General features: G+C 44.5%; 1 protein-coding gene across 6 annotated transcripts in view; it reads right to left on the bottom strand.

Annotated features, from left to right (window-relative positions):
- Nucleotides 1–12,766, bottom strand: part of FAM149A (family with sequence similarity 149 member A) — a 30,218-nt gene extending 17,452 nt beyond the window's left edge. For 3 of the 6 annotated variants that reach the window (XM_060291786.2, XM_060291784.1, XM_060291785.2), the window contains exons 1-3: nt 11,650–12,763; nt 1,008–1,118; nt 583–721 (exon numbers count right to left, since the gene is read on the bottom strand). In XM_060291786.2, the coding sequence (XP_060147769.1) occupies nt 583–721; nt 1,008–1,118; nt 11,650–12,335 (936 nt within the window). In that variant the 5' untranslated portion in view covers nt 12,336–12,763. Of the gene's footprint in view, nt 1–582; nt 722–1,007; nt 1,119–5,285; nt 5,619–11,649 lie in introns of those variants that run through there. The other 3 variants (XM_060291788.1, XM_060291787.2, XM_030831350.3) reach the window with 3 other exon arrangements.

Here is a 12,766-nt window from a genome sequence, read left to right as displayed (position 1 = left end):
TCTCACCGACTCTTGAGGGTATAAGAGGTCGGCCACCATGCAATCACAGAGATCTGAACATGAGCCTGGGCTGCAGACTTCAAGTCCCACCCAGCGGAGTCGCCCTAAAGGGTTACAGTTAACATCTTCCAGCTAGCGTTCAAAGTAAAACATCTGGCTTAGAATATTCTAGAATATTCAGGGGAAATTCCCTAATCATGGTGATTCTTCTTTACGGCTTTTATTTTCCCCCAATTTTTCTCTTACTCAAGCCCCTAACTGTCAGTCTCTCCTGAATCTCCAGCCATAGGTATTATACAAGAAATCATATATAACAACCTGAGGGGGAGGGTTGGGAGGTGGAAAAAACAAAATTAACAACATCTAAGACTCTGGACTATGTGATTATGGGCAATTTTTACTTAGAGTTTCTGTAATTTCAGTTTTCATGTGTGACATGTAAGTGCTTTTATATTTATGTATATGTATGTGTGGACTAGGTAATGCTTTTAAAATTGGTAAAAAGATTTTTTTTTAAATAAGAAAGCAAGTCATCATTATAAGTTATAACCATGGGATTATCCAAAATTTTGTGAGACATACATCATCTCTCCAAGAGTAAATGGAGCTCCTCTCGGTTGATAAGCCTGTGGTTGAACTCTGTGTCCCAGACCCAGACCAGGAGTTGGGAGCTTCTGTGGGCATGGGGTTTCCATTTGATGAAAATGATGACACGGATTCACTGTAGGAAGAAATGTAACATAAATAACATTTACTGAGAAGAGGTCATACTGGGAAGTGGCTTGACCTTGTGCCTACTTCCTCTTTCTTTATTTAAATATATTGGTTAATTTTCACAGCACACTGACTTTAAAAGATTTATACAGTGCAACATTTCAGTTGGCTAAAAATAAACCTGCTAATTTTACTTGTGGAAATTCATGGCCCATCAGTGACTTTGTTTCCCATATTCACTATGGGCACATTTTCATTCTGCAATCAGACACATTTAACAGACTAATTCTTACCGGGTATATTTATCAATGGCTTTCTGTACATTTCTTGTAAAATGTGTAGGTAAAGGATCTTTGCTTTTCACAGGAAAACTCTGCTTTCCAGATCCTTCTGGCAGTCCTCTTCTGAAAAAATAAAATAAAATATGAAAAGTATCTGTAATGTAATAAGTGTATTCATTAAGACATTTAAAATTTCCTTTTGTAGAAAGTTGCCCCTCTCCTCCTACCATGTCCCCCTAAACACACAGGTGTGTGCACACACACGCCCCACACACACCTCAAGACACTGAGCCTAGTTCCCTACCATTTTTATTTTTCTTAGAATCAAGGTTGTTATTAACCTACATGAACTGTTATGTAAACTGGGAAAAAAACAACTTCTTGTGACTCAGCCAGACTGATATAAGTTGCTCCAAACCTAGGTGGAGCCTCACTCCAAAACTCGGCAGTGGAAACATGAGCTAGATTTCAGGTCCCGCGTATCCCTTGACCAGGTGCCCTGGAGCTTGCAAAAGCCAACCAGCCTTGCACGAAAAAAACTCGATAATTCCTTATTAATTCCGAAATATATCAACTTTGTTTGAATCACTAAACACATAAAGAAATAAAAGAAATGACTGAAACACACAAACAATAACTCACTTTAGTTTGGCATTCTAGCTTGGTTTGTAGCCTGATTTGTAGAGAGTTTTAAAATATTAAGAGTAATGGAAAACTAAAACAGAAGAAATCTCTCAATTTTAAATAAGGCATTAAACCTGGCTTGTATAGCCCAGTTAGTGTTAATCATTAAAATGTCCTTTCATTGAACTTTTTAAAACATTTACTTCCCTCTAGTTAAATACCTTCCTAACGTTTAACAGTAAACAAGTTCTGTTCTTTTATAGAAATAATATTTTCCCATACAAATAACTTATATTTTATATTAACTTAAGATATGATAGTCATTTGGGGAAAAAATGTCAACTTTCAATATTTCTAACAGGGACACCACTCATTTAAAAAGTTTGCTTTTGCTTTCAATTAAATGGTACCTAATTTTCATCATTTATATTTCTCTATGTAAATAGTTTTAAAAAAATATTAATCAGAGAATCAGTTCTGTCCTTAGTTGTATACCTACAGTACTCTACAAAAAAGATAATTTTTTTTTTTTTTTTTTTTTTTCAAAAAAGATAATTTTTAAAACAAATTAATTACTATAAACAGAGGTGAGCGATCATATAGATATCTTTACAAGAGAGAATAACAGAATTATTGGATTTTTTTCCTCTCTTTAGTGCTCAACAGTCATAAGTACACCAAGCAATCCTGAGAATAAAGCTGTTAAAGAAAGAGTAGCAGAGAAAAGAACACAGGACAAGCTTTTATGCCAATAAATTGCTTTACCTCTAGCCCTATTCAGTCATTTCCACGTGACTCTATAACTCTAGATAAACATAAAAATGCTTATGACATTAAAAGAGGCAATCAACAAAAAATTACATCAAATAGATCTGCTTTGAATGTTACAAACTATATACTGGTATATGAGTTAATTTGCTTGTTATTGAGAAAGAATTTTAAACCTCAGGGTGGTGAATTAGATAAAATACTGTTCTTTTGTAATATCCATAGAATAATAACATGGATTAGAATCTTGCTCTGCCACTGACAGGCTGTGTGCTTGAGAAGTTACTTCTCCAGTTGTTGTGAGACTTAAATTAGATGAAGTCTGTAAAGTGTTTACGTAATCAAGCCGGGTAAATCAGGTTGCTTTCACTGCTATTATTGCTGGCATATGCCACATGATGAAAACACCATTTTCTTGGGTTTTTTTCAGCTCTCCCGGCATTTCCTATCTCTCTTGGGACTTTAGTTTTTTATTGGGATGTTCCTGATACTTTATTGTCTTCTATCTGTAGCACTTAAAATACTGCCTGACACCTAGAGATGCTCTCTGTTTATTGGAAGAATCACTAGGCAAAGACTAAATTAGTACCTCAAACAAAGAGCGTGCTTTGGCCCTCTAATTACTCAGAATGTTCCTGCTTAATACAAAAGATGACATTGTGACTGGACATGAAAATATCCTCCACATCCAAGATGTTGCCGGAGAATTTTTCATCCTTTATGAAGAAGGAAGATCCACAGCTCTTAGCGTAGCAGATCTCTCCCAAAATGACTTTTTATGGAGTGTCTAATCCACTCACATACACCTTTCTTTCTTTGAGCTTCTCCTCTGCCTTTTGTGCAACTGGAAAGCTAAATTCACTAATCAGACTCAGGCCAGTTTGTTTTGTTTTCAATGAACAATAATTTCTTCCTTCAGAAAATTCGCCATTTTCTAAGGGGGAAAAGGGGTGACTTTTCAAACTAAGAAGAAAGCTGTTTACAAAATGGAAGAAGGAATTCCTCTCTTGACATTGTAGCATATCCTTGCGCAGATCAGCATTCCTACGCACTTCAAGGTGTAGCTGAGGACAGGAGGTCTTCAAGACTCAGGGATGCTGGGTAGGGGACGGATTACCATAAAACAGATGCCTGAAAACACCAGCTGCCTCCACACCGTTTCTCCAGCTCTTTTCTCCTGGGCTCTTCCCTGCCTCCTCTCCTTCGAAGTCCCTATACTTCTGTGGAATGTCTTAAACGTCAGAGTTCAGCTTAATAACATATACGTTTGACCACAAAGTTCAGAGGAATTCTGAAGAGGAATTTGAGCCCAGTAAACTCAATGACTCTCCAAGGTCACAAAGCAGATAGATAGGGCTGCAGCTGGTTCCAGGACCCAGGCCATCTGATCTCCATGTCTCTCCAGGAACCACATTACTGACATTGTGAATGAAGAACAGAATGTATAGAACTTGCCTTTTTTCTTTTTACGTTTTGTTTTGAATCTTGTGGTTTCTCTGTCCTCTAACCATCCATTGTAGAGTTATTTCAGGCATAATATTGAACATCTTTAATTCCCTGTAACTATCAACTCATGTAATCTATAGAGTCTAGGAAAGTATACACAATTTACAGTATGTGTCTTATAAATATCTTAAAACTTGAAAGTGCTGGGATGTCTAATAAGCTTTTATTACATAATACGTAGACATAACAGTTTTACACTAGTTCCTGTCCATACGGCTTACATTTTAGAGATGATAAAATGCTGGTAGTCGGAAGGTTAAAGGCTGTTCATTTCAGAACAGGATCTGGGTTTTAGGGTAGACTGAAGTGCAACCACCAAACTATATTGCACTAATTTGTTGGTGCATCAAAGTTAAATTAAAGCTCAGTCTCAATCTCCCCGAGTCACTCCATTCCAGTTGTCAAAGAAATTACTAGATTATCTACTTTTACTTTTTAAAAGTTGCCTCTTGGGCTTCCCTGGTGGCGCAGTGGTTGAGAGTCCGCCTGCCGGTGCAAGGGACATGGGTTCGTGCCCCGGTCTGGGAAGATCCCACATGCCGCGGAGCGGCTGGGCCCGCGAGCTGTGGCCGCTGAGGCTGTGCGTCCGGAGCCTGTGCTCCGCGGCGGGAGGGGCCGCAGCAGTGAGAGGCCCGCGTACCGCAAAAAAAAAAAAAAGTTGCCTCTTGATAACCCACAAACCTCTGCCACTTTGCCCTATAGAAACTCAATTATTACGGACTTCCCTGGTGGCGCAGTGGTTAAGAATCCACCTGCCAGTACAGGGGACAAGGGTTCGAGCCCTGGTCTGGGAATAGCCCACATGCCGCGGAGCAACTAAGCCTGTGCACCACAACTCCTGAGCCCGCATGACACAACTACTGAAGCCCACGTGCCTAGAGCCTGCGCTCCATAACAAGAGAAGCCACCGCAATGAGAAGCTTGCACACTGCACAGCCCCGAAGCAACTAGAGAAAGCCTGCGCAGCAATGAAAACCCAACGCATCCAAAAATAAGTAGATAAATAAATTTACTTTAAAAATGAAATTCAATTATTAAACAGTGATGGCAGGTTTCAAAATTTATATTTCTGCTTAAAAAGATTGTCTGAAATGAGTACTGCATTCTGAATGGGTTGGAACGCAGGATGGTAAGCCCTGACTTATACAAGCTCATTCTAGAAGCAACCGAGGCTCCCGGCTCTTGGGACTGAAGAGATGTCATCTCAGACGCCACGAACGCTCCGGAGGGCCTGATGGCGTCAGCAAGAGATTTCAGGAATGGATGCAGGGAAACAGACCAGATGGACTCTGACTTTGCAAGCAGATAAAAATCACGCTTGTGGCACAAAAAGGTGACACGAAGGCAAGCTCATCCCCCCCCCCTCCCCGCCCTTCCCAGATCAGGACTCACCCAATCACCATCAGCCCCAGGTCTGGGCTCGCGTCCCGCGGGCCAGGCCCAGAGCCCCTAGGCCTGGGCGCCGCCCGGCGCTGCCACCCCGAGCCGGCCCCCTGCAGGCGGCGCCCCCGCGCCCCCGGGGCCCGGGCTCCCCGGCCGCCCAGCCCTGCGCCCCGCCCGCTAGCCCTGCACGTGCGGCCGCGGCACCGCCGGGAACCGCGAGTCTCGAGCGGCGCGGCCAGGGGCGCTCCCAGCCCGGGCTGCGCGGTCCATGGGCGTGGTGTTCTCCGCTCGCCCGGCGCTGCTTCCCCCGCCCCGGCTCCCTCGGCCCCGAAAGCGCCAGATTCCGGCGCGGCGCGGCGCGGCAACGCCACGCCTCCCGGCCCACGCCCTTCCCTCCTCCTCCTCCGCTGGCCGCCGCGCCCCTCGCTGGGGTCGGGCTGGGCCAGTCGGAGGTTCCCCGCGGCGTCCCCTCTTCCGGAGCCTGCCGGCGCCCCCCACTCCCACCCGCCGCCCTCTGCCCTCGGTCCGCGTCCCACTCTCCCCGGATCCCGACCTCCGGAAAACCACGCCGTGCCCCCTTCCCGCTGCCAGGGGCCACATTTTATAACCCAGTGTCCTGAGCTTTGACCACGGGCCACTAGGCCTCTGGGCACCCGCCGGCCCCACTGCCCTCTCTGGGCCTCCAGTGCGCACCGGTCTGGCCTTCCTACCCCTTCCCCGGGGCTACCCAGACAGGTGTTTGCTGTCCTTAATCCTTTTAAATAGAATTTGAATGAACCGGAGAAATACAGACAATTTCACCTACCCCCACCCTCCCATCGAAGGATTCCTAGTTGGGCGTGGCGGGGGGGAGGGCAGGGAAGTAGAGGGAGGTTTAAAAAAAATTCAAGTCTCAGCCTGTTAAATGCAAGATGCTAATCTGATTAACAGGAACTCTAGGTCTACTTAGGCACCGAAGATTTGCTTCCGATGCCGTCCTGTCTCTCCCATCTTCAAACAGATGCTTTATCTATACAGTCCAATAACTTTTCTACAAACCGGAGAGTACACCTGTGTTTTGGTTTATTAATATGTGCTTGTTTCAATCTTGAAGTCATACAATAATACCAGGACTAGAGTCACCAGATTCTATGCCGTGAGATAGCAAAATGGCCAAGCCACCATTTTCATAAACTGAGAGAAATACGGGTGAGTTGGCTGAAGTAATACACATTTTCAAAGTAACATGTCCAAGGGCAGACACCACCTGTCGCGTGCCTTTTCCCAGTAAGAGATTCTTAATAATTACAATGAATAAAGGGGACACTGGAACACAGTCCAGCCTGCTGTGGGCATCCATTCTCCTTTGAGATCTAAGGCCTTCTAAATCTGAATAGGTACAAAGAAGCCCACCTATTCCTCCAGCTCAGCATTTACAGAGGTAAACCATGCCTATTACATTTAATAGTGAAAAATCCAGTTTATTTATTTTGAATCTGACTCTTAATGGACAACCCTAAGATGATAATAAGAAACCAACTACCAACAGCAAAACAATGATCCATTTCTTGAACTACGGATACTAGGGTCCTCACCATGTTTACAAATCATCAGCTTTAAAGTGGTAAGTGGTTATAAATTCTGAAATTAATGATACATACATATGTATATATATGTAGGGTGTGTATGTGTGTGTGTGAATCAGGAAAACTGATGGTACCTAAAATAAACACATACCTGCTAATACTATTTATATGAAAGGAGACATGACAGGGGAAAAAAAAAAGTAAAGAATAATATTATGGGGCTTCCCTGGTGGCGCAGTGGTTGAGAGTCCGCTTGCCGATGCAGGGGACACGGGATCATGCCCCGGTCCAGGAAGATTCCACATGACGCGGAGCGGCTGGGCCTGTGAGCCATGGCCACTGAGCCTGCGCGTCCGGAGCAACGGGGAGAGGCCACAACAGTGAAAGGCCCGCATACCTCAAAAAAAAAAAAAAATTTCCTATAAATTGTGGATGTTATAATTTTTAAAGTGTAATGAAAATAAATTACTAGGAAGTAAAATGGAAAAAAAAGATACACAAAATACAAATCCAAAAGTTTGTTATCAGTCAACAGACATAAAGTTACTCTGTCAATTGCTATAAACTTTTCTAAAGACTTATCCTCACTTTCTGTACTTATCACGGATTGGTAACAGGTAACTAACTGGTAACTGCTAACATATCAAGTACACACGTTACCTATCACATTAGAAGAAATTCAGAATGTGTTTTTTAAATACACAGCAGAACATGATAGCTCAAATTCAATTTTTGAGACTTCAAATATAATAACAAAGTAAAGAAGATAATTTAAAGCTTAAAAACCTACTGTATGACATTAAGAACAAAATTCTTTTCTTGGGTTTAAGCAAATGCTAGACATGAACGACCAAGTCAAGTTCATTACTATTTTTAACGAAATTGATGGTCATATGACTGTAATAGAAAGTAACAGTCGTATGACAATTGTCTACTGAGCTCACCATTCATCCCTGTGGAAATGCAAACTCCCAGCAGGAAGCATTACTAACTCTGGGAAAACTCCAAGACAATGAAACAGGAAGGCCCAAGACAATTTCTTAAAGAAGGACATTTAAATTTCCTCTTGATTTTTATAAGGTTAGGAATCCATGAAAGTGGATTCTGTGATGAAAATACTTTCATTTATTCTTTTAATAAGTATTTATTAAATGCCTTTTGTGGATGTGTGTTAAGTGTCACAGGACAAAGAGTTTATCATTTAAAAAAAGATATGCTGTGCATATATATAATACGATCACTGGGTAGGAATGCGCAAGAGCTATACAAAGTACTGGCTATGTACGATTTGATTTGTGATGCTACTGGTTATTCAGCAGTGTCTCGCAAAGTAAAAAAGTTTGATCCCAGGGTGGCAAATACATTTTCTTCCAGGTATTGTACAGCAATGAGTAGTAATACTAATTAAAGTAACCTTTATCTTCTGTAAATTTTACAGGGAAAATAATGAAAGATTAGAGTGTACTGCAACTTGTTCTCCCAAATAATTGCACTAAAAGATGCCATTTATTACAGTTGTACAATAAATATCAATGAATTTTTTCTGTCGCTCTCTTTTTCTCCTGCAGTGTATCCTTCAATGAAACATGTTTTCTATTTTCATTCCTGTGCCAAGAAGCAGATAATAATCAGATACTATTTTTTAAACACTTCTCCATGTGTTAGGCACTTAAAATATTATTTCAATGAATTTTTGGAACATCCCTGTGAGGAGAGTATTATTATGTCCATTTTGTCCAGGTGGAAAACCTACAGTTTGGAAAACTGAAGAGCTTGCCCAGAATTACACAGCTAGCAAATGGTTTGAGATTGGAATCCAACTCATTGGATTCCTGCCTGGGTCCTTAAGTATCGCTCCAACTCTGGGCTGCCTCAGAGAAGTCCCTGCATTCATTTCATTGGCAGTCAAGTTAACAAGTCCTGCAGGCACCAACTACGATATTTCCACACTTACGTGACTTTAACAAGAAAACTCAGTCACTCAAAAGAGCAATGACTCTCTGTTGTCAGCGATAATTTAAAAAAGATAGAAATATTTCCTGACCATGTGAAGTTTAACTCTACCGACCTTCATACACAGCAATTCTCCATCTATCTGCCTTATCTACTGTTAGAAATTCTTCTATTTGCAGAACAAACGAAAAGCCCTTTTACAAGGTGATAACTGTGTAGTTCAAACCGGAAATGCAAAAGGAGGTAGGAAAGAGGGCTGGGGAGACCAGAAACCAGTGTGAATGAGGGACGGCGTTATATGTGAAAGACACAGGGAGGTGAAGGTGAGGATGAAAGTGCTGAATCGCACATCTGGGGGGTGCAGTAGAGAGGTAAATAAGGCCACTCAGTATCTCGGCCTCTGGTTCAAATGTGGCCACCAGTATGTCTTGTGGACTGAAAAGGGCAAACCCCTCTTCTGTGGGCCAGTCATTTATTTAATCCATGAATCAGAAATCAAAACTCATGCTATTACATAGCACCTTGGTGAAAAATGAAAAGGCTCTGAATTGAAAGTTTGCGTATGTCCCCACTCAAAGTAATTTCACTATTTTTCGTTTTAACAAAGGCCAAGGACAGAATCAGGTCAAAGGTAAAATACATGGGTTTTCTTCCAAAAAATAGAAACTGTGAATGAGGACTTTTCTTTGTAAATGAGTGTGGTGGTCTTCAAATTAGATTCATGTTTCTCAAGATTTGCTTGCACTTGTTTTACACCTATCCACATTCTCTCTAGCTGTGCTTTTCCCCCCTCCCTCTCTTATTCTTACTTTAACCATCTTCCACTCTCTGCATCCCTGGGCTTGAGAAAACCAAGTACACGATTTTGTTATTAATCAGGCAGGCTAATAACTAGCAGCCGCTAACTGCTAGTTTAGCGGCAGGCTAATAACTAGCAGCTGCAAACTGACAGATAAGGTAGTAGTTGTAAAATTTAAATCCAGTGCTGAAGCATGTTTGTTTATTCAGTGTTATAGATAGCCACCCCAGAAATCTGGGAGTGAAAAAAATATACTTCAAGATGCAAAAGGTCTATAAGACTGAAGGAAAAATTCCTTTCTTTCTTCTTTTCCCTTATCCGTTTGTTAACTTCATGATTAAAAAAAGAAAGGAGGTATGGAAGGAAGGGAACACGACTATTTGCATATGTAAAAAAAATACAAAACTAATGTACTTGAAGGGCTGTCAGACATCCCATGGAGAGAACAAAGGCACATAATTAGGAACATCCTTGAACACACGTATCTGTACCTATTATTCCTCAAAGCAATTGTGTAAAATTCAATGTCTGCCCTTTCGGTACAATTGGATATCTTTGCTAATGTAGATTAGCATACTGTAAATAGTGCCAAATACAGTGTTATTCAAAAAGTATCCATTAAGCATTTTTGGACAATGCAAACATGGTTTAAGATGTTTAAGAACGGAAATCAACACCAGTGCTTTCCACTGGCCATGCTGAATGTTTCAGTGCCTGTTGGAAAAAAACACTAAGACTAGAGTTTAAGGTCAGTGTGTATATCTATTTGCTCATAAAACATTAATTGCATAAATGTTAAGGACCAGTAGCCAATAACAAAGGCCTAATTCCTTCTAGCCACTTATCCAAATGCAACTGATTTTCCTTAGGGAAAAAAAAAAATCAGTTGATTCATCTATTTCATAATATAATATTTTAAATGTAAAGGAACAACTTACTCTTTAACTTATTTTAGCACTGAGATGAACGTCACGCAGTTTTGTGAAAATAGTTATTTAAATTTTGACTGAGTTAGAATCAGTCTTAATGCAAAAGTTTTCCTGTCCATTTTTGGGGGGAGAAGAGAGCTTCTCTGCTAACAGGCCTGACCATTCTTCCCTGACCATTCTTCCTTTGCTAGATTACAATACAGAAATCTCCATCTGTGAACGGGACTTTCTGGTTTGCCTTTGAACATTTCACTATCCTTTTGTGAAATTCAAGAAGGCTGAACATTTTTATACCCACTAAGAGGAGCTATATCTTCTCATTAAAAAAATAAAATTTGCCTTTGTTCTAAAATCCACATTTTACAAGAGGGATGTTTTCATCACTGCTTCTGGTGGTGAAAGGGTAGTATGTGAGTGTGTGTGTGTGTATGTCGGTGTGTTGAGGGACGTGTCCCCTAATTCCCATTGAGATGGCTCCCACGAAGTCAGTCAGCGTTTCCGGAGTACCTCAGGGCCCCATGGCAGTAACACAGGAGCTCTAGGCTATATGATACAAATCCATTGAGTCAGATGATGTTATACATATGTAAATCAACTCGATGTCTCACACACAAAAAATCCCACTTAGGATGAGAATTGGGGCTGATCCTTGAAAAGGAGGGAGGCGCCGTGTGTCTCACCATTTCTTAAAATTATAGCCGCCAGTGTAGGTATTGGGTACCCTGCACGTCCGCCGTATCCTGCATTAGAGAAAGGCTCCTTTCAAAGTCCTTAAGGAAACCTGGCTATCAAATGACCTGAGTCAAAACTTCAGCTAGAAAAGAAACAAAACTTTGTCCTCCTCTCCTTCAAGTCCCGCTTCATCTTCCCTCCCTCTCTGCTAGTGAACAGCAGAGGATTACCTCCGAGAAAGTTGATCAAAAGCCTGTCACAGCCTCTGTTTGAAAAGAAAAGAAAGCCGAGGAATAAGGATCCAAGAAAAGTGCAGGGACGTACCCAGGGCACTTAGTGGAAGTTACTGCAAATAGTGCAGTTTTGTAACGGGCGCCTGGCAAGGTGGGTGTGACAGGTGGAGGCGCAGGGGTCCCAACCCAAGAAGGACCTGCCTGGCCCCAGCCGTTACTCACGCTTCTCGGCCGTCCTCCGAGTCGCTGTCCGAGGCCCACTCTTCGCCGAGGTCCGGCAGGGTGAAGAACAGGGTCTTGGGGCCAGGCCCGGGGGGCACCCGAGCGCCGGGCTCTCGCTCCCCGGGGCCGGGCGGGCGACGGTTCCGTGCGCTCGCGGTCACACTGCCGCTGCCCGCGGAGCCCCCGATGGACGGCAGCGCCGCCAAGACCCCGCCAGGGCCTGGGGGCGGCCGCGCCACGGCCACCTGGGGGGCTGGGGAGCCGGCTGCGCCGCAGACGCCGCTGGAGGGGGCCGCGGGCAGGGGCGGGGGCGAGGACCGGACTTTGGCTGCTCTCGGGCTACTGGGCAGCCAGAGGGGCGTCCCTCCCGCTTCTGCCGTGCGGCTCGCGACCGAGACCCGGGGGTGGGAGGCGGCGAGCAGAGGACGGAGCGGGGCGGGTGTCGGCTGCTGCAGGGCTGGTGCCCCCCGCGAACCGGAGCGGGAGTCGGGCGCCAGGGCTGGAAAGAGGGTCAAGGGCGGGGCCGTGCCAAGCCAGGTGCCCGCCCCGATGCCCGCCGGCCCTGCGGTGGCTGCGCCTCGCGAGTGGCTGGAGGAGGCGACCGGCGAGGGAACCGCCGCGGGCGCCGTAGAGGTCTTGAAGATTTTGGCAAAGAGAGACCCAAGGTCCAACACAGCGACCTTCATGTCCTGGCCTTGGAAATGCTGTCCTGGCTGCTGCCCGAACCTCAAACCCGCGGGGAGCCGGGCTGCGGGGCTCCATCCACCGCCGCCCGTAGGGATGGCGACGAGGCGGCCCGGGGCGGGGACGGGGGTCGTGGGGTCCCCTCAAGCCGCGCACCCCGGGAGCCTCTGGTGCTCTCTCCACGCGGAGGATCCCCGCCAGGCGCTCGGCCCCGCTCGGCCGGACCTTCCCCGACGCGGGGAGCAGTCCCTTCTCTGCCCTAGTGCTGCGAGACCCCGAGGGCCAGGGGTCCGGGAGCCCACGGAGGCGACTTCTGCAGCTGCCAGAGCCACCGCGAGCTGAGGATAGAGGCCCGGGCCTCCGCCCGCCGCAGATACCCCGACGGGCCCCCGGGACCGCGCAGGCCGTTGCTAAGCTAAACAAAAACCCTGCT

This window comes from Globicephala melas, chromosome 21 (genome assembly GCF_963455315.2).
Source record: "Globicephala melas chromosome 21, mGloMel1.2, whole genome shotgun sequence".
NCBI lineage: Eukaryota > Metazoa > Chordata > Mammalia > Artiodactyla > Delphinidae > Globicephala > Globicephala melas.
The sequence above is the reverse complement of the archived record's forward strand: the minus strand, read 5'-3'. Positions and strand labels throughout refer to the sequence as shown.